Genomic DNA, 21,927 nt, shown 5'->3' with positions numbered 1-21,927 from the left:
GCGCTTTGTTATGGAAGGTTTGGGAATCGCTTCCTTTTAGGTGGTTGTAGAATTTAACGGCTCTTTTCTGGATTTTGATAATTAGCGGGTATCTGCCTAATTCTGCTCTGCATGCGTTATTTGGTGTTTTACGTTGTACACTGAGGATGTTTTTGCAGAATTCTGCATGCAGAGTCTCAATTTGGTGTTTGTTCCATTTTGTGAATTCTTGGTTGGTGAGCGGTCCCCAGACCTCACAACCATAAAGGGCAATGGGTTCTATAACTGATTCAAGTATTTTTAGCCAGATCCTAATTGGAATGTCAAATTGTATGTTCCTTTTGATGGCGTAGAAGGCCCTTCTTGCCTTGTCTCTCATATCGTTCACAGCTTTATGGAAGTTACCTGTGGTGCTGATGTTTAGGCAGAGGTAGGTATAGTTTTTTGTGTGCTCTAGGACAACAGTTTCTAAATGGTATTTGTGGAGCTTTATCCCTATCTCCCTCTCTGTCTCTCTGCTGTCTCTTTCTCTCTCTCTCTCTTTCTCTGTCTCTTATCTCTCCACTCCCCCCTGCCTCCCTCCCTCTCTCCTCCTCCCTCCCTCCCTCCCTCCCTCCATCCCTCCAACCCTCTCGTTAACAAGTCTTAAGCAGCTAGTACTACACAGAGAAGTTGTGGGTGGAAGGAGGAAGATAAATAAAAGCATGTCCTCAACCTCAGCGACTCAATCCAGGGAGATGACGACAGTGGTGTTGTGTTTGTGGCTTCACAGTGTAGATTAATGGTTACACAAACCACCACATGCTCCTTTCAGCTTCTTTCCATTGACTGTTCCATAATGTGAGTGCATTCGGAACAAGCACTGATGAAAATGAATGACGCTCATTTGATTTCCAAAGTCAAAGTGTAATTGCATTGTGTAGAGCATTGTTTCCCAACCCTGGTCCTCCAGTACCCATAACAGTACACATTTTTATTGTAACCTTGGACAAGCACACCTGATTCAACTTCTCAACTAATCATCAAGCCCTCAATGAGTGTGTTTGTCAAGGGCTACAACGAAACGGTGAACTGTTGGGGCACTTGAGGACCAGGGGTTGGGAAACACTGGTGTAGAGTGCAGTTACAGTATACATATGGTCCTTTACTGTACAGTGTGGGACACTTTAGCTTCCAGCTAATGATCTGTGGGCCTGTGTCTGGGGTAAATGTTTGTTTATTAAATAGGTTGGACTATATGATTGCTTCATGGTGTAACCATAGAGATCTGATGTTTGCACACTCCCCTGACTGTATTGCCAATATGGACTCGCAAAATCATGTAGAGGAAGCAAAGACTCTAGAAATGTCTCTCCAAAAAGATTCACCCACAGCCAGTTCCACAGCTGGGAGGCAGACTGCAGCAGATGAGTGCTCCAGACTCTGACCTGTAGCTACAACTGTGTGTGTTGCTCCCAGGCTTGTCCGATAAGTGTGTGTGTTTGTGCCCACAGGGAGTTTGCCAAGGAGCGTGAGCGTGTGGAGAAGAGGCAGGAGTTTCTGAAGCTTCGCAGGCAGCAGCAGATCGAGAGAGAGCTGACTGGATACCTGGAATGGATATGCAAGGCAGGTCAGACTGCCCTCTACTCCTTCTCCATTTTACTTTTAATACTTAATAACCCTTTACTTTAATACTTAAGTTTACTTAAATACTGCTTAAGATTTTGCTCAAGGGTAAGTTACAGGCAAATGTGATTTGATACTATATGCAGTAATCTGCCACACATTTTCTTATATCTAGCTAGAAAGATACAGTATGTTACATTATGTTGACATAGCATTAGTCCTAGGGCGTTATGATATGTAATATGAATTATGCTGATGGTTTGGAAATCTGTGTGTGTGTGCGTGGTGCATGCGTGTGTGCGTGTTCATGTTATGGTGTGTGGCTGTGTATTTGTTTCAGAGGAAGTGATGCTGGCAGAGGAGGACAAGCATGCTGAAGAGAAGTCTCCTCTGGATGGAGCGTGGTACAAGAGGAAACACAACAACCCAGGTGAAGAGTATACTAGGGCCCTGAGTTAGGTCAGTCAGACCGCCTGATCTGATCAGGGAAAACTCAGGACCTTGGGGATGAGTGGCACAGTGGTCTAAGGCACTGCATCACAGTGCTAGCTGTGCCACTAGCGATCCTGGTTCGAATTCAGGCTCTGTCGTAGCCGGCCGCGACCGGGAGACCCATGGGGCGGCGCACAATTGGCCCAGCGTCGTCCAGGGTAGTGGAGGGAATGGCCCGGCAGGGATGTAGCTCAGTTGGGTTCGATTCCCACGGGGGGCCAGTATGAAAAAAAAAAAATGTATGCACTCACTAACTGTAAGTCGCTCTGGATAAGAGCATCTGCTAAATGACTAAAATGTAAATGTAATGAGATTTGTCTGTGTTGTCTCCCTGGGTCTGCCCAGGACTGTCTTCCCAGGCTCCTCTCTGGCTGTGGCTGTGTCAGGCTTTGGGCTGATACCACCCACCCTCTCTGGTCTAGATATTGTGCTGCTGCTTTTAGCCTTGTTAGCCCAGCACAGAATTAATCACAGACCGAGTGTGAACCCACATTAATTATGTGTGTTGGGGCCACATGTAAATTGGATTACAACAGGAAAGAAGTGCACAGCGCCACAGTTCAGAGAGAGCCTGCCTGGGAGAGTGTGTGTGAGGGGGCTGTGTTGCCAGTCAAGTTTGAATGGTCTATTGAGCCAACAAGACCTGAGAGGCCTCCCATGAGATGCTGTTTCACAAGTTGTCATAAATGTGAAGGGCTGAAGTTGTGGGCTTCTTTTTTGAAAGTAAGTTAGTTGCCTGATAGAAGTCCTGTATTAATAACCTTCTAGAGTCTAAGCCCTGTCTAAGCAGCCCATGCAAAAAAACAGATGTCTCTAGCTTAAACAGATGGATTTTGATGGGAATTGTTGTATTATGTTAATTAGATGTAGGCCAAGGGTTTTAATACCCCGAGAGCTGATGTCATATCCATCAAACACACATACTGTATATATTATCTGCCTGGAATATGGTTATACTGATATACTGTTCAAGGACCTCTGGTCTGGTGCTAAATACTAACCCTACGGTATTGTTCTAATGTGTGTTCAGTGTTGAAAAGAGCCAAGAAGAGCAAGAATGACCTGATCAATGCTGAGGAGGGCGAGGACCACTTCACTGACATCTCATCTGTTGGTAAGGCCAATGCCCGTGACCTCTCAACCAACCTGTCAGCTTTCACACGGCTCACTGCTATATACTGGTCTACCTATCTACTGGCTGTCTCATGTCTCTAATGTTGGTCTCAACTGCAGGTCTGGAACAATATATTTTGAAACTGTCCTTCGATTGAGGAATGTTGCATATTTAATCATTTTGTATTTTTAGCAGTTTGTCTTTTTAGCAGTATTGGCCCAATTGCCTACAATATGTATCAATTTGGGTTGAATACTAGCCTTTATAACTCAATAAGTAACTACACTTCCTATTATTCTCATTATGTGACATAATGCGTCCTGGTTTTGTCTATTCTGTTAGACAAGTGACCTTTAAGAATGACTAATGACAGAAGCATTGCAATAGCCTCTTATTAAAAAATAATAAAGTCATCTCCAACTGTTCTCTCCTTCTTGGCGGTCGGTTGGCAACTACTATCTGTTTGAACTCCTCAGTCCTGCTGCATAAGTGATTATTAATACTCCTCAATTAGATCTGCATCACTGCACAGTAATTAAATGGAAATGATGTGTTTTGGCTCAGTATTAGAATCCCATAAAAAGAGATATGACAGGGAGAAGGAGAGGGAGATGGAGGGAGAGAGTGAAAAGGAGAAAGGAAAAGGGCAATCCTGACTTTGTGCTGAGTTTATGAGGCTTCATACCAAATTAAAATTGGAGATGAAAATAGCCCAGGAAATGATGATTCTCCCTCTCCTCCTGGGCCACTAACGAGATGCTAATAGAACCATTTTTCATCTTTCTTTTTTTGGTCCAGCCCCACTTTACATTTTAGTTTAATTTAAGTTACAGAGGGTTTATTATGGCACAGGGGCTAGGAGGTGTAGGAGAAAGGAGGAGGGCAGTGTACAGAGTTCTTTACGGATGCCAAGAACTAGCCAGGAGGACACTGAGAAGGATACTGTCCATCTGAACAATATGATGCAGCATTATTTAAGAGAAATGTAAAGAACAATCTGCAATTGATCATATTATAAATGACCTCTAATTTGCATACAAGTTGCTGTATTTGGCATGCTATTATGTGGTTTGTTTTAGCCATAGTACAGATCTGGAGTTTATTAGCTGTCATTTTGTAATCTTTCCTCTCATCAAGTCTAATGATGTTTGGAGGCTGTCCCCACCAAGTGAAAACCTTCAGGTCATCAAGTTACATTAAAATGATTTTTATGAGAAATACTGTATTGGTGATTGTGTGACTTTATCTCCAGTGTGTGTGTGCTATTCCCCCCACTGCTCCCCCAGGGTCTCCGTTCACCCGGGCCAGCCAAAAGAGCAGCAAGAACGACAGTGCCTCCTACTTCCGGAGGAAAGAGAAGCGGCTCCGCTTCACCATCAGACGCCTGGTCAAGGCCCATAGCTTCTACTGGACAGTCCTGTGTCTGGTGGGCCTCAACACACTGTGTGTGGCCATCGTCCATTATGACCAGCCTGAGTGGCTCACCTATGCACTGTGTAAGTCCTGCCCAATGCCCGCCCTGCATCTGAGGGAATACTGTACAGTATCGTTCATTTCCCCACCAACACCAACCGAACCTATCGTTCTATTTATTTGCTGTTTGTACAACGCAACCACTTATATAGTGTATTAGTTGTATTTAATCAGTGCCTTCACTTCAGACATCAGGGGGGTCATATTTGACTCAGTGAATGTATCTGTGTGTTTTACCTCTCCCTGGCAGATTTGGCAGAGTTTGTATTCCTGGGCTTGTTTCTGACTGAGATGTCTATGAAAATGTATGGACTAGGACCTAGGAACTACTTCCATTCCTCTTTCAACTGTTTTGATTTTGGAGTGAGTGAGACTAAAATTCAATCAAACCCGTACTGCTGAACTGTATTGTGGAGAATTACATTACATTGCATTGCATTAAGGAGAAGCACATTTTAAGTAATTCAATGTACTCTCCTTCTAGGTGATTATAGGCAGTATTTTTGAGGTGATCTGGGCAGTTGTGAAACCTGGGGCCTCCTACGGCATCAGCGTCCTGCGAGCTCTCCGTCTGCTCAGGATTTTCAAAGTCACTAAGTGAGTGATCTGTTACCCTATCATCCAAAACATGACATGAAAACTATACATGACACAATCTTATATGTGTAGCACCTCCTCTCGTATTCCCCCTCCTCGTCCTCCTCCTGTGTCCCTGTAGGTACTGGAACTCTCTGAGGAACCTGGTGGTCTCTCTACTCAACTCCATGAAGTCCATTATCAGCCTGCTCTTCCTCCTCTTCCTCTTCATCGTGGTGTTTGCCCTACTGGGCATGCAGCTCTTTGGGGGAATGTGAGTCAACCCCCAGTGCCTCTCACAGTATTGAATTGAATTGAATGTATTTGGGTAACAGACATATACAACAAAATGTACAATGTGGACCCAGAGGATATCACTTACAGTGCATTGCAAAAGTATTCATCCCCCTTGGCGTTTTTCCTATTTTGTTGCATTACAACCTGTAATTTAAATTGATTTTTATTTGGATTTCATGTAATGGACATACACAAAATAGTCCAAATTGGTGAAGTGAAATGAAAAAAATAACTTGTTTCAAAGAATTTTAAAACATAAATAACGGAAAAGTGGTGCGTGTATATGTATTCACCCCCTTTGCTATGAAGCCCCTAAATAAGATCTGGTGCAACCAATTACCTTCAGAAGTCACATATTTACTTAAATAAAGTCCACCTGTGTGCAATCTAAGTGTCACATGATCTGTCACATGATCTCAGTATTTATACACCTGTTCTGAAAGGCCCCAGTGTCACGGATTCTGCCGAGGCTGCTCCTCCTCCTTGCTCGGGCAGGCTTCGGCGTTCGTCGTCCCCGGAGTACTAGCTATTGACGTTCGATGTTATCGGTGTTTGTTGAGTTTTGTCTGTATTGTTTACACCTGTTCGTCATTATGTTAATTGTTTCCCTTATAATTACCCCTGTCTGTCATCTGTACTTTGTGTGTGATTGTTTTCCCCTTCACGGTTGTCTATTTTGTGAGCAGGTTATTTCCTCCCTGCGTGGAGTTATTTTCTGTGTCCTTTTGGATCCTTTTCGTATTAAAAGTACGTATCCGAGAGTTCTGTGTCCTGCGTCTGACTTCGTTTACCGCATCTCACAGACAGTCGTGACACCCAGAGTCTGCAACACCACTAAGCAAGGGGCACCACCAACAAGTGCCACCATGAAGACCAAGGAGCTCTCCAAACAGGTCAGGGACAAAGTTGTGGAGAAGTACAGATCAGGGTTGGGTTCTAAAAAAATATCAGAAACTTTGAACATCCCACGGAGCACCATTAAATCCATTATTTAAAAATTGAAAGAATACGGCACCACAACAAACCTGCCAAGAGAGGGCCGCCCACCAAAACTCACAGACCAGGCAAGGAGGGCATGCAACAAAGAGACCAAAGATAACCCTGAAGGAGCTGCAAAGCTCCACAGCGGAGATTGGAGTATCTGTCCATAGGACAACTTTAAGCCGTACACTCCACAGAGCTGGGCTTTATAGAAGAGTGGCCAGAATAAAGCCATTGCTTAAAGAAAAAAAGAAGCAAACACGTTTGGTGTTCGCCAAAAGGCATGTGGGAGACTCCCCAAACATATGGAAGAAGGTACTCTGGTCAGATGAGACTAAAACTGAGCTTTTTGGCCATCAAGGAAAACGCTATGTCTGGCACAAACCCAACACCTCTCATCACCCCGAGAACACCATCCCCACAGTGAAGCATGGTGGTGGCAGCATCATGCTGTTGGGATGTTTTTCATCAGCAGGGACTGGGAAACTGGTCAGAATTGAAGGAATGATGGTTGGCGCTAAATACAGGGAAATTCTTGTTTCAGTCTTTCAGAGATTTGAGACTGGGACGGAGGTTCACCTTCCAGCAGGACAATGACCCTAAGCATACTGCTAAAGCAACACTCATGTGGTTTAAGGGGAAACATTTAAATGTCTTGGAATGGCCTAGTCAAAGCCCAGACCTCAATCCAATAGAGAATCTGTGGTATGACTTAAAGATTACTGTACACCAGTGGAACCCATCCAACTTGAGCAGTTTTGCCTTGAAGAATGGGCAAAAGTCCCAGTGGCTAGATGTGCCAATCTTATAGAGACATACCCCAAGAGACTTGCAGCTGTAATTGCTGCAAAGGGTGGCTCTACAAAGTATTGACTTTGGGGGGGTGAATAGTTATGCACGCTCAAGTTTAATTTTTTTTGGTCTTATTTCTTGTTTGTTTCACAAAAAAAAATGTTTTGCATCTTCAGAGTGGTAGGCATTTTGTGTAAATCAAATGATACAAACCCCCAGAAAATCAATTTTAATGCCAGGTTGTAAGGCAACAAAATAGGAAAAATGCCAAGGGGGGTGAATACTTTCGCAAGCCACTGTAAAATTATTAATTAAAACACTTGTTTCCAAAGTGGTCCTTGATGGTAAAAAGCTCCTGTCCAGAACACACACTGTACTGTATTACCCATGGAGATACTCAACATTAGCCAGTTGTATTATTGTTAGCATTACCATTTAGCTTGTGATGTAATATAGATGTAAGTTGTTTTTACTACCATGCATTGTTGCTCTAGTATTATGGAATGCAGAGTGGGTAACGGTGTGGAGTAGCAGTATGGAAAGGAGAGATTTTCATTACTCCGCTCTATGAATTATTGATCCCACTCAGAAACAGAGTAGATGGTCTCTGTGTTTTTCAACTTCAGCCGTGGGCTTAATAATCAATTTAAATTCAGAAACACTACAGTCATGTGATCTAAATGCACAAAGCGCAGGCAGAGAGGACATTAAAAACAAATAGACGAATGCAGCTGATCCAGAGAGAAATTAGGTTTGCATGCCTTGACATTGGGAATATTAACTACAGTAGAATCACTCCCTTGCTGACATAATGGAAGCAGGATCTGTGTGTTGTTCAGGCTCTTTCAGTGCAGTGTTCAGTCTGTTGTTCAGGCTCTTTCAGTGCAGTGTTCAATCAGGATATGTGTTGTTCAGGTCCTTCCAATGCACTGTTCAATCAGGCCATGTGTTGTTCAGGCTCTTTCAGTGCAGTGTTCAGTCTGTATTGTTCAGGCTCTTTCAGTGCAGTGTTCAGTCTGTGTTGTTCAGGCTCTTTCAGTGCAGTGTTCAGTCTGTGTTGTTCGATCTCTTTCAGTGCTGTGTTCAGTCAGTCTGTGTTGTTCAGGCTCTTTCCGTGCAATGTTCAGTCAGGATGTGTGTTGTTCAGGCTCTTCCAGTGCAGTGTTCAATCAGGCTGTGTGTTGTTCAGGGCCTTCCAGTGCAGTGGTCCGTCTGTGTTGTTCAGGCTCTTCCAGTGCAGTGTTCAGTCAGTCTGTGTTGTTCAGGCTCTTTCAGTGCAGTGTTCAGTCTGGGCTGTTCAGGCTCTTTCAGTGCAGTGTTCAGTCAGTGTGTGTTGTTCAGGTCCTTCAAGTGCAGTGTTCCATCTGTGTTGTTCAGGACCTTCCAGTTCAGTGTTAAATCAGGCTGTGTGTTGTTCAGGCTCTTTCAGTGCGGTGTTCAGTCTGTGTTGTTCAGGCTCTTTCAGTGCAGTTTTCAGTCTGGGCTGTTCAGGCTCTTTCAGTGCAGTGTTCAGTCAGTGTTGTTCAGGCTCTTTCAGTGCAGTGTTCAGTCAGTCTGTGTTGTTCAGGCTCTTTCAGTGCAGTGTTCAATCAGGATATGTGTTGTTCAGGCCCTTCCAATGCAGTGTTCAATCAGGCCGTGTGTTGTTCAGGCTCTTTCAGTGCAGTGTTCAGTCTGTATTGTTCAGGCTCTTTCAGTGCAGTATTCAGTCTGTGTTGTTCAGGCTCTTTCAATGCAGTGTTCAGTCTGTGTTGTTCAATCTCTTTCAGTGCTGTGTTCAGTCAGTCTGTGTTGTTCAGGCTCTTTCTGTGCAATGTTCAGTCAGGATGTGTGTTGTTCAGGCTCTTCCAGTGCAGTGTTCAGTCTGGCTGTGTATTGTTCAGGACCTTCTGTGCAGTGTTCAGTCAGAATGTGTGTTGTTCAGGCTCTTCCAGGGCAGTGTTCTGTCAGGCTGTGTGTTGTTCAGGCTCTTCCAGTGCAGTGTTCAGTCAGAATGTGTGTTGTTCAGGACCTTCTGTGCGGTGTTCAATCAGGCTATGTATTGTTCAGGACCTTCCAGTACAGTGTTCAATCAGGCTGTGTGTTGTTCAGGCTCTTCCAGTGCAGTGTTCAGTCAGTGTGTGTGTTTTCAGGCCCTTTCAGGGTGGTTTTCAATCAGGATGTGTGTTGTTCAGGCCCTTCCAGTGCAGTGTTCCGTCTGTGTTGTTCAGGCTCTTTCAGTGAAGTGCTCAGTCTGTGTTGTTCAGGCTCTTTCAGTGCAGTGTTCAATCAGGATATGTGTTGTTCAGGCCCTTCCAATGCAGTGTTCAATCAGGCCGTGTGTTGTTCAGGCTCTTTCAGTGCAGTGTTCAGTCTGTATTGTTCAGGCTCTTTCAGTGCAGTATTCAGTCTGTGTTGTTCAGGCTCTTTCAATGCAGTGTTCAGTCTGTGTTGTTCAATCTCTTTCAGTGCTGTGTTCAGTCAGTCTGTGTTGTTCAGGCTCTTTCTGTGCAATGTTCAGTCAGGATGTGTGTTGTTCAGGCTCTTCCAGTGCAGTGTTCAGTCTGGCTGTGTATTGTTCAAGACCTTCTGTGCAGTGTTCAGTCAGAATGTGTGTTGTTCAGGCTCTTCCAGGGCAGTGTTCAGTCTGGCTGTGTGTTGTTCAGGCTCTTCCAGTGCAGTGTTCAGTCAGAATGTGTGTTGTTCAGGACCTTCTGTGCGGTGTTCAATCAGGCTATGTATTGTTCAGGACCTTCCAGTACAGTGTTCAATCAGGCTGTGTGTTGTTCAGGCTCTTCCAGTGCAGTGTTCAGTCAGTGTGTGTGTTTTCAGGCCCTTTCAGGGTGGTTTTCAATCAGGATGTGTGTTGTTCAGGCCCTTCCAGTGCAGTGTTCCGTCTGTGTTGTTCAGGCTCTTTCAGTGAAGTGCTCAGTCTGTGCTGTTCAGGCTCTTTCAGTGCAGTCCCTTCCAGTGCAGTGTTCCATCTGTGTTTTTCAGGACCTTCCAGTGCAGTGTTAAATCAGGCTGTGTGTTGTTCAGGCTCTTTCAGTGCAGTGCTCAGTCTGTGTTGTTCCGGCTCTTCCAGTACAGTGTTAAATCAGAAATATACTAAGGACTAGTTGTTGTGAAGCTGCTTCACCTAGCCAGATCCAGCCAAAGCCTGACCACTCAAAGCTGTTCAGGAAATATATGCTAGACAAATCGACTTGAGCTGAGGTGTTCCATCCAGTGGCATGGATCATTATGCGTTATGCACTCTTTGAATATCATCTACACTGAGCGTACAAAACGTTAGGAACACATTCTTAATATTGAGTTGCACCCCCTCTTTGCCCTCAGAACAGCCTCAATTTGTCGAGGCATGGACTCTACAAGGTGTCGAAAGCGTTCCACAGGGATGCTGGCCCATGTTGATTCGAATGCTTCCCACAGTTGTGTCAAGTTGGCTGGATGTCCTTTGGGTGGTGGACCATTCTTGAAACACACAGGAAACTGTTGAGTAAGAAATACCTTATTTACATACGTATTCAGACCCTTTGCCATGAGACTCAAAATTGAGCTCCGGTGCACCATGTTTCCATTGATCATCCTTCAGATGTTTCTACAACTTGATTGGAGTCCACCTATGGTACATTCATTTGATTAGTGATGAGCTTTGTGGGCACTATGGTGTTGAACGCTGAGCTGTAGTCAATGAATAGCATTCTCACGTAGGTGTTCCTCTTGTCCAGGTGGGAAAGGGCAGTGTGGAGTGCAATAGAGATTGCATCATCTGTGGATCTGGGGGCGGTATGCAAATTGGAGTGGGTCTAGGGTGTTGATGTGAGCCATGACCAGCCTTTCAAAGAACTTCATGGCTACAGACGTGAGTGCTACGCTTGGGGCGTTTGATATATGTGAACGCATTAAACTCTGGACTTCTGTATTTTACCTCCTGCGCCTGACTCCTTCATTTCACCTCGTCACAGAATCACTCACCTGATATGGAGCCAGCAGGAGAAGACCGCATGCCTGGAGTTGTAACAAGGGTTCAGGAGCATTCATCGATGCTAGCCAGCTTGGGAGAAGCGATGGATCGGGTCCTTCAGGCAGTTCAACGCCTGGAGAGAGGAGGACCCGATCTCTCGAGACCAGCTGGTCAACCGGATCCAGCTACATACACCCCAGCCCCTGAACGGATCCAGATATCCCGGCCACCGGCGTTTGATGGGACGACGTTGCTATGTAAGGGATTTTTACTCCAGCTGGAGTTATTCTTCTCCAGCATCAGACCGGCACCCCTGGAGCGGGAGAAGGTATCTGTCCTCGTTTCCTGCCTTTGTGGGAAAGCCCTGGAGTGGGCCAACGCGGTGTGGAATGAGGGAGGTTCCGCGCTGGAGGACTACGGGGAGTTTGGGCAGTTTTTGATCACCCGCCTGAGGGTCGAGAGGCGGGTGAACGACTGGTCCATTTAAGTCAGGGGACGAGGACCGCACAGGACTACGCACTGGAGTTCCGGACGCTGGCAGCGGGGTCTGGGTGGAATGTTTGGCCCTAATCAACCATTTCCGGTGCCACTTAAGAGAGGACGTCCAACGGGAGCTAGCCTGCCGGGATGCCATGCTATCATTCTTCCAACTGGTAGACATGGCCATCCGGCTGGACAATCTGCTGGCAGCCAGAGGACGTCCTTGTAGGGGTCTGCCCGTTCTCACTCCGGATGATTCTGACCCCGAGCAGATGGAGCTGGGAGGAGCCACCGGTTGAGAGAGCACAGGAAGACAGCGACAGTGCCCCACTGGTGGCACGAAGGGACAATCCACTTCACGTCGCTGTCAACGTGCTTTTGGGTCTGGAGGCGGTAGGCAGGGTACTCACGCATCACCCCAGGTAACGAACACCAAAACATGTTCAGAGCCCTTTGCGGCGCAATGTACTTTACCTATCTCCTTCCCCGATCACTTGATAGGTTCCCAGTGTAAGGTGCTAGTCGATTCAGGCGCAGCTGGGAACTTCATGGACAGGGCATTTGCACGCCGTCACTGCATTTCACTGGTTCCCCTATCCATTCCACTCTCCATCAGAGCACTTGATAGTCGACCATTAGGGTCCGGGTTGGTTAAGGAGGTTACGGGTTCAGTCACCATGATTAGGAGACGCATGTTGAGCAGATCAACTTTATGATTATTGAGTCTCCTGCTTACCCTGTAGTCTTGGGTATCCCGTGGTTAGCCCTGCACAACCCCAAGTTCTCATGGCCACAGAGGGTTCTTACGGGGTGGTCGTGTGAGTGCCGGGGTAGGTGTCTAGGTGTTTCCGTTGGTGCAACTACGGTGGAAAGTCCAGACGGTATCCCCACCGTGCGCATTCCCCCCGAACACCATGATCTGGCGCGTGTGTTTTCCAAGACGCAAGTGACTAAATTACCACCTCATCGGGAGGGGGATTGCGCGATAAACCTTCGGGTAGACGCTGTACCTCCCAGGAGTCATGTGTATCCCCTGTCGCAGGCTGAAATGGAGGCTATGGAAACATACGTCACCGAGTCCCTGCGGCAGGGATATATACGTCCCTCCACTTCACCTGCCTCCTCAAGCTTCTTCTTTGTGAAAAAGAAAGATGGCGGTTTACGCCTGTGCATTGATTATCGACCACTGAATAATGTGACGGTACGATTCAGTTATCCTCTTCCCCTCATTCCTTCAGTGATTGAGTCAATGCTTGGGGCCCGTCTTTTCACAAAATTAGACCTCAGGAGTGCCTACAACCTGGTGCGTATTTGGGAAGGGGATGAGTGGAAAACAGCATTCAGCACAACCTCGGGGCATTATGAATACCTGGTGATGCCCTACGGTTTGATGAATGCTCCATCCGTTTTCCAGTCCTTTGTGAACGAGGTGTTTCGGGACATGCTTGGTCGCGGTGTGGTGGTCTACATCGATGACATCTTGGTGTATTCCGCTACGAACGCCGAGCATGTGTCCCTGGTTCGCAAGGTACTGGTCTGACTGCTGGAGAATGATCTTTATGCCAAGGCAGAAAAGTGTGAGTTTTTCCAGCAGTCAATCTCCTTCCTCGGATACTGCATTACTACCACAGGTGTGGAGATGGAGGGAGACCACATTTCAGCCGTGCGTAATTGGCCGACTCCAACCACGGTAAAGGAGGTGCAGCGCTTCCTTGACATTGCCAACTACTATTGAAGGTTTATTCGAGGCTTTGGCAAGGTCGCAGCTCCCATTACCTCCTTGTTGAAGGGTGGGCCATCCCGGCTCCGCTGGTCTGCTGAGGCATATTTGGCCTTCAATAGATTGCGGGATCTGTTCACCTCAGCCCCGGTACTGGCTCACCCCGATCCATCACTACCGTTCGTAGTGGAGGTGGATGCGTCCAAGGTAGGGATAGGCGCTGTACTATCCCAACGTTCGGGCACGCCACCCAAGCTCCGCCCCTGTGCCTTCTTTTCTAAGAAGCTCGGCGGAGCAGAACTACGGCGTTGGTGATCGGGAGCTGTTGGCTGTTGTCCGAGCTTTGACGGTGTGGAGATATTGGCTCGAAGTGGCGAAACACCCTTTCCTCGCCAGGCCAGGTGGGCCTTCTTCTTCACCCGGTTTGATTTCACACTCTCATACATTCCGGGTACAAAGAACCTGAAGGCAGACGCACTGTCTCGGCTGTATGATACAGAGGAGAGGCCCAGAGACAACACCCCCATACTCCCGGCCTCATGCATTGTGGCACCTGTAGTATGGGCGATGGATGCGGATATAGCGCAGGCATTACGCACAGATCCATCTCCACCGCAGTGTCCAGCTGGGCTGCAGTACGTGCCTGCGCTTATCCGTGATTGTTTGATCAACTGGGCACACACGTCACCCTCCTTTGGTCATCCAGGTATCGGTCGTACAATGCGCTGCCTGACCGAGAAGTACTGGTGGCCTACCTTGGCTAAGGACGTGAGGGTGTATGTGTCCTCCTGCTCAGTGTGCGCCCAGAGTAAGGCACCTAGGCATCTCCCAGCGGGTAAGCTACAACCTTTACCAGTTCCACAACGACCATGGTCTCACTTAAGTATTGATTTCCTCACTGATCTTCCCCCCTCACAAGGTAACACCACCGCTTTTCAAAGTCCTGCCGCCTCCTTCCTCTGCCTGGTCTCCCCACGGCCCTGCAGACTGCGAAGACTCTGTTTACTCACGTCTTCCGGCACTACAGGGTACCAGAGGATATAGTGTCTGACCGGGGTCCCCAGTTCACGTCTAGAGTCTGGAAGGCGTTCATGGAACGTCTGGGTGTCTCGGTCAGCCTGACCTCTGGATTTCACCCCGAGAGTAATGGGCAGGTGGAAAGGGTGAATCAGGATGTGGGTAGGTTCCTGTGGACCTACTGTCAGGACCGGCCGGGGGAGTGGTCGGTGTTCCTGCCATGGGCAGAATATACTCAGAACTCTCTCCGCCACTCCTCCACTAACCTAACACCCTTCCAATGTGTTTTAGGTTACCAACCGGTTCTGGCAGTAGCCAGACCGAGGCTCCTGCGGTGGATGACTGGTTTCGGCGCGCGGAGGAGACTTGGGACGCTGCCCACGTTCGCCTCCAGCGCGCCGTGCGTCGTCAGAAGGCCAACGCTGACCGCCACCGCAGGGAGGCCCCGGTGTTCGTACCGGGGGATCGGGTCTGGCTCTCGACCCGGAATCTGCCCCTCCGCCTGCCCTGCCGGAAGCTGAGCCCGCGGTTTGTGGGGCCGTTTAAAGTCCTGAGGAGAATGAATAAAGTGACATACAGGTTGTTACTCCCCCTGATTACCGTATTAACCCCTCATTTCATCTGTCTCTCCTCAGGCCGGTGGTAGCTGGTCCGCTCCAGGAGTCTGAGGTGCGGGTTGTGCCTCCACCTCCTCTGGACATTGAGGGGGCCCCGGCGTACTCGGTCCATTCCATCCTGGATTTGAGGCGTCGGGTGGGGGGCCTTCAGTATCTTGTGGAGTGGGAGGGGTACGGTCCGGAGGAACGGTGCTGGGTCCCAAGGCGGGACATCCTCGATCCCTCCCTGTTGAGGGATTTCCACCGTCGCCATCCGACTCGCCCTGCTCCGCGTCCTCCTGTCCGCCCCCGAGGCCGGGGTCGGCGCACTGCTGGAGCCGCGCGTCAAGGGGGGGGGGGGGGGGGGTACTGTCACAATGTCCACCGAGGCTGCCCCTCCTCCTTGTTCAGGCAGGCTACTGTACTAGCTACTGCCGATCTCATTCTCATCACTCCACTTGTCATGTCTTGTCAATCACACACACCTGGTGCTCATTCCCCTAATTAGTATGTGTATAAGTGTTCCCTCTGTTCCCCTTGTCTTTGTGAGTGATTGTTTATTTTGAGAACATGTTATCTCGGTTGAGCTACTCTACATTGTATTTACCAAGGTGGATGTTTTCCCTTGAGCTTGTTCCTTTTGACGCTTGGGGCGTTTGATATATGTGAACGCATTAAACTCTGGACTTCGGTATTTTACCTCCTGCGCCTGACTCCTTCATTTCACCTCGTCACAGTAATCACTGCCAAAGGTGCTTCAACAATACTGAATAAGGGGTCTGAATACTTATGTAAATGCAATATTATTATTTATTTATTTATAAATTAGCAAATATTTCTAAAAACCTGTTTTTGCTTTGTCATTATGGGGTATTGTGTGTAGATTGATGGGGGGGGGGGACAATTTAATCAATTTTAGAATAAGGCTGTAACGTAAGAAAATGTGGAAAAGTCAAGGGGTCTGAATACTTTACCAAAGCACTGTAAATATAGGCTAAACGCCAGTCATGTTTGAGAAATATAATGAAGGATAATTAATGTTTTGTACGCTCAGTGTATATTCAACGTCATGCCTGTCCCAGTGAAAAGAAAAGAAACACATTTAGTGAGATACATACAGTATTAGATGCACACTATACTTGTTTTATCTATTGTCACTTGTTTTATCTATTGTATTCTATTGTATTTATTTGTCCTGTTTGGTAGTTTATGATGATTCATTTGTACAGATGCACATATTTTTACCAGACAGTAGAGTGGATTAAACAGGGTTTTATGCTGACCAGCATTGTCTTTTCTCTAGTTGGGAAACTAATGAGACATGTACTAATGAATGTCTGTATATGCACCAAGGATTTTAGCAGGCAGAGAGAGGACCCACTTAGTTTGCTTTCTGCATCACTCTCATTGTTGGAAGGTGTAATGAGGTCCCTGTAGATTCACACAGAGCAATATAGAATATCAAGATTAGTTTGTGCTTATCTTCAACTCCCCCATTAGCTAGGAATGTGTTCTACTGTGCTGCTGTGAAATCAGCCTTGACAGAGAGGTTTACGGTAGCCAACCAAGCTGTTAGGGCTCTGACAGCAGCAAGATGTACTATAAATATTGTGCTGGCGCAACACAATAATACATTATGACTAAGTGGGATTCTTCTAAATATTTCAATGGTCACAAAAGTGATGAGGGATTATGATATATAGTGTGAACCTGTGTGCTAGCAAGGCATAGCTCAAAGTTAACAACCTCTCTAATCTGTTTCCTCCTGCAGGTTTAATTTTGAAGAGGAGACACCAACAACAAACTTTGACACCTTTCCAGCAGCCATTCTCACAGTTTTCCAGGTGATGTTTACAAAATGCTCAATGAAGTTGTGCTTTGTTTGCCTTTTGAAAATCACTTTATATTATAACTACTGTAATACCATTAGCTAAATCTGTGACAATATGTTTGTGTCTCCTAGATTCTGACAGGAGAGGACTGGAATGCAGTGATGTATCATGGGATAGAGTCCCAGGGGGGCGTTCGGCGGGGAATGTTCTCCTCCATCTACTTCATCGTTCTCACCCTGTTTGGAAACTGTATCCTATCTGGATGATCGACCTGCATTGATTAAATCAAATCACATTTTATTTGTCACATGCTTCGAAAACAACAGGTGTAGACTAACAGTGAAACGCTAACTTACGGGCCTTCCCAACAATGCAGAGAGAGAAAAAATATTAAAATATTAAAAATAATAACACGAGGAATAAGTACACAATGAGTAACGAATGATAATTTCTCTATAAGCATCATGGGGCCTGTGATAGTAACATGATTTAGCATAGATTTTTACACTATAACAATGTTGCGAGCTCACAGAACAGGGCTCCGGGCAGCCGAGCGGAAATGGAGGAAAACTAGACTCCTTGCCGACCTGTCATCTTTTCACTCCCTCCTCTCTACATTTTCTTCCTCTGTTTCTGCTGCTAAAGCCACTTTCTACCACTTTAAATTTCAAGCCTCTGCCTCTAACCCTAGGAAGCTCTTTGCCACATTCTCCTCCCTGCTGAATCCTCCTCCTCCTCCCTCTCCCTCCTACCTCTCTGTGGATGACTTCGTCAACCATTTTGAAAAGAAGGTTGACGACATCCGATCCTCATTTATTAAGTCAAATGACACCGCTGGTCCTGCTCACACTGCCCTACCCTATGCTTTGACTTCTTTCTCCCCTCTCTCTCCAGATGAAATCTTGCGACTTGTGACGGCAGGCCGCCCAACAACCTGCCCGCTTGACCCTATCCTCTCCTCTCTTCTCCAGACCATTTCCGGAGACCTTCTCCCTTACCTCACCTCGCTCATCAACTCATCATTGAACACTGGCTATGTCCCTTCCGACTTCAAGAGAGCGAGAGTTGCACCCCTTCTCAAAAAACCTACACTCGATCCCTCCGATGTCAACAACTACAGACCAGTATCCCTTCTTTCTTTTCTCTCCAAAACTCTTGAGTGTGCCGTCTTTAGCCAACTCTCTTGCTATCTCTCTCAGAATGACCTTCTTGATCCAAACCAGTCAGGTTTCAAGACTGGTCATTCAACTGAGACTGCTCTTCTCTGTGTCACGGAGGCTCTCCGCACTGCTAAAGCTAACTCTCTCTCCTCTGCTCTCATCCTTCTAGATCTATCTGCTGCCTTTGATACTGTGAACCATCAGATCCTCCTCTCCACCCTCTCCGAGTTGGGCATCTCCGGCGCGGCTCACTCTTGGATTGTGTCCTACCTCACAGGTCGCTCCTACCAGGTGGCGTGGCGAGAATCTGTCTCCGCACCACGTGCTCTCACCACTGGTGTCCCCAGTGCTCAGTTCAGGGCTCAGTTCTAGGCCCTCTCCTATTCTCTCTATACACCAAGTCACTTGGCTCTGTCATATCCTCACATGGTCTCTCCTATCATTGCTACGCAAACGACACACAATTAATCTTCTCCTTTCCCCCTTCTGATAACCAGGTGGCGAATCGCATCTCTGCATGTCTGGCAGACATATCAGTGTGGATGACGGATCACCACCTCAAGCTGAACCTCGGCAAGACGGAGCTGCTCTTCCTCCCGGGGAAGGACTACCCGCTCCATGATCTCGCCATCATGGTTGACAAACTCCGTTGTGTCCTCCTCCCAGAGTGCAAAGAGCCTTGGCGTGACCCTGGACAACACCCTGTCGTTCTCCGCTAACATCAAAGCGGTGACCCGATCCTGTAGGTTCATACTCTACAACATTTGCAGAGTACGACCCTACCTTACACAGGAAGCGGCACAGGTCCTAATCCAGGCACTTGTCATCTCCCGTCTGGATTACTGCAACTCGCTGTTGGCTGGGCTCCCTGCCTGTGCCATTAAACCCCTACAACTCATCCAGAACGCTGCAGCCCGTCTGGTGTTCAACCTTCCCAAGTTCTCTCATGTCACCCCACTCCTCAGCACATTCCACTGGCTTCCAGTTGAAGCCTGCATCTGCTACAAGACCATGGTGCTTGCTTACGGAGCTATGAGGGGAACGGCACCTCCGTACCTTCAGGCTCTGATCAGTCCCTACACCCAAACGAGGGCATTGGGTTCATCCACCTCTGGCCTGCTGGCCCCCCTACCTCTGCGGAAGCACAGTTCCCGCTCAGCCCAGTCAAAACTGTTCGCTGCTCTGGCACCCCAATGGTGGAACAAGCTCCCTCACGACGCCAGGACAGCGGAGTCACTCACCACCTTCCAGAGACACTTGAAAACCCACTTCTTTAAGGAATACCTGGGATAGGATAAAAGTAATCCTTCTACCCTCCCCCTACCCCACCCCACCCCACCCCTTTACAAAAATTGTTTTTTTGAGGGGGGAGAAAGAAGTCAAAGCATAGGGTAGGGCAGTGTGAGCAGGACCAGCGGTGTCATTTGACTTAATAAATGAGGATCGGATGTCGTCAACCTTCTTTTCAAAATGGTTGACGAAGTCATCCACGGAGGAGGAGGAGGATTCAGCAGGGAGGAGAAGGTGGCAAAGAGCATCCTAGGGTTAGAGGCAGAGGCTTGAAATTTAGAGTGGTAGAAAGTGGCTTTAGCAGCAGAAACAGAGGAAGAAAATGTAGAGAGGAGGGAGTGAAAAGATGACAGGTTGGCAGGGAGTCTAGTTTTCCTCCATTTCCGCTCGCCTGCCCGGAGCCCTGTTCTGTGAGCTCGCAATGAGTCGTCTAGCCACGGAGCAGGAGTGGAGGACCGAGCCGGCCGGGAGGATAGGGGACATAGAGAGTCAAAAGATGCAGAAAGGGAGGAGAGGAGGGTTGAGGAGGCAGAATCAGGAGATTGCATAGGCTGAGATGAACTCTGCCTTGTTGGCCGCAGAACGGTAGTTCCAGAGACTGCCGGAGACCTGGAACTCCACGTGGGTCGTGCGTGCAGGTACCACCAGGTTAGAGATGCAGCAGCCACGCGTGTGAGGCATTTGTATGGCCTGTGCGGAGAGGAGAGAACAGGGATAGACAGACACATAGTTGACAGGCTACAGAAAAGGCTACACTAATGCAAAGGAGATCGGAATGAAATTAACTAAACATCTGGGGAAACGAGGCCTCCCTCACTAACCTTTCACTGAAACACTCAAATACAACTCTTCCAACTTCCACTTTAGAAATTATAATTGCTGTAATCTACAGTAGTTCAATGTTTCCAGGAATAGACTAACTTAGTTTATTCAGCTAGCTAACTTGGTACAGTATTCTTCTGTGAAAACCGCCCAGGGCACCGTATCCTATGACGCCATAGCTAACTAGCATGCTAGCATCCAATAACACACGGTTTAGCACCAATACTTGGTTACAACAAACTACCAATGGATCAGTCATGTCCGTGTCTAGTTCCTTTCATAACGCAGAAGTAATTAAACTTTGGCTAGCTAGCACAAAGTCAGTCATGCTAGCTACACAAGTGGACTACACATCTCGAATGTTCAGAAAGTGAAGCTTACGTTGCAAAATTCTCATTGACTAAAATGATACAGTACTGCTAGCTGGTAATGTTGGCTAGCTAGCAGTGGCTGCGGTGTTGACTGTTTGATAATGTAGCTGGCTAGCTAACCTCGATAGTTTCTCTATACTACACCTTTGTCTTTGATACCAAGACAACTATGTAGCTAGCTAACTTTACACTAATCATGCTGGTAGAAATGAGGTAAAACGGATTTAAGTTTTCCTGCATTAAAGTCCCCGACCACTAGGAGTGCCGCTTCTGGATGAGCATTTTCTTGTTTGCTTATGGCCTTATACAGCTCGTTTACTGTGATCTTAGTGCCAGCATCGGTTTGTGGTGGTAAATAGACAGCTACAAAAAATATAGATGAAAACTCTCTTGGTAGATGGTGTGGTCTACAGCTTATCATGTCGTACTCTACCTCAGGCGAGCAAAACATCAAAACCTTATTGACAAATAAACACAGACCACCGCCCTTCGTCTTACCGGAGGTAGCTGTTCTGTCTTGCCGATGCACGGAAAATCCAGCCAACTGTATATCTATGTTGTCGTTCAGCCACAGTGTTTAATGTCCCGTTGGTAGGATAGTCTCAAACAGAGCTCATCCAGTTTATTCTCAAGTGATTGCACGTATGCCAATAGGACGGATGGTAGAAGTGGGTTACCCACTCGCTGACGAATTCTCACAAGGCACCCGGATTTGCGCCTCTGTATCTCCGTCTCCTCTTCATGTGAATGATGGGGATTTGAGACTGGTCCAGAAGCAGCAGTAAATGCTTCGCGTCATACTCATTAAAGAAAAAATCTTCGTCCAGTTAAAGGTGAGTAATCGCTGTTCTGATATCCAGAAGCTCTTTTCGGTCATAGGAGACGGTAGCAGAAACATTACGTACAAAATAAGTTACATACAATGCGAAAAAACACACAAAATACCACAATTGGTTAGGAGCCCGTAAAACGGCAGCCATCCCCTCCGGCGCCATTTTCTTTCCTATGATCTTCTATGTAGAAGAACCCCTTACCTTCTAACTACTCTTGCGTAGCTTGTAAACAAAACATGTTGAATGTGCAGGTTCATGCGAGTCTCAGTTTTTGATAGATAGCTTTTAATAGTTTGTCGCTCAAGCCATTCGGACTCTACAGACATTTTTGCAAAAAGACCCAGCCCCGGTCCCCTTCGGGATCCACCCTTGTCTCACCAACACCGCTCTAGCTCTGTCCCCGTTTATCACATAAACTAATGGTCTTTAGCTCAAACACAAAATGTTTAAAAGGGGTTAGAAAACCAAAATGCGCCGCCGTTATAGTGGGACTCATTGGGTTAAAGGCTCCTTAACAGCTTCTACCCCCAAGCCATAAGACTGCTGAACAG

General features: G+C 47.1%; 1 protein-coding gene across 1 annotated transcript in view; it reads left to right on the top strand.

Annotated features, from left to right (window-relative positions):
• Positions 1-1,472: 1,472 nt before the first annotated feature.
• The window catches only part of LOC311124357 (voltage-dependent N-type calcium channel subunit alpha-1B-like), a gene marked incomplete at both ends in the record, with an annotated part of 32,490 nt that continues 12,035 nt past the window's right edge, over positions 1,473-21,927 (top strand). The window contains 9 exons of the mRNA XM_084198519.1: positions 1,473-1,588; positions 1,925-2,014; positions 3,107-3,190; positions 4,477-4,686; positions 4,914-5,026; positions 5,148-5,260; positions 5,382-5,513; positions 16,840-16,912; positions 17,032-17,149. Coding sequence (XP_084054645.1) covers positions 1,473-1,588; positions 1,925-2,014; positions 3,107-3,190; positions 4,477-4,686; positions 4,914-5,026; positions 5,148-5,260; positions 5,382-5,513; positions 16,840-16,912; positions 17,032-17,149 — 1,049 coding nt within the window. The remainder of the gene's footprint in view (positions 1,589-1,924; positions 2,015-3,106; positions 3,191-4,476; positions 4,687-4,913; positions 5,027-5,147; positions 5,261-5,381; positions 5,514-16,839; positions 16,913-17,031; positions 17,150-21,927) is intronic.

The sequence above is a fragment of the Coregonus lavaretus genome, assembly GCF_964263955.1.
Source record: "Coregonus lavaretus genome assembly, contig: HAP1_SCAFFOLD_5868, whole genome shotgun sequence".
Taxonomy (NCBI): Eukaryota; Metazoa; Chordata; class Actinopteri; order Salmoniformes; family Salmonidae; genus Coregonus; species Coregonus lavaretus.
This window is presented reverse-complemented; position numbering and strand designations above follow the sequence as displayed.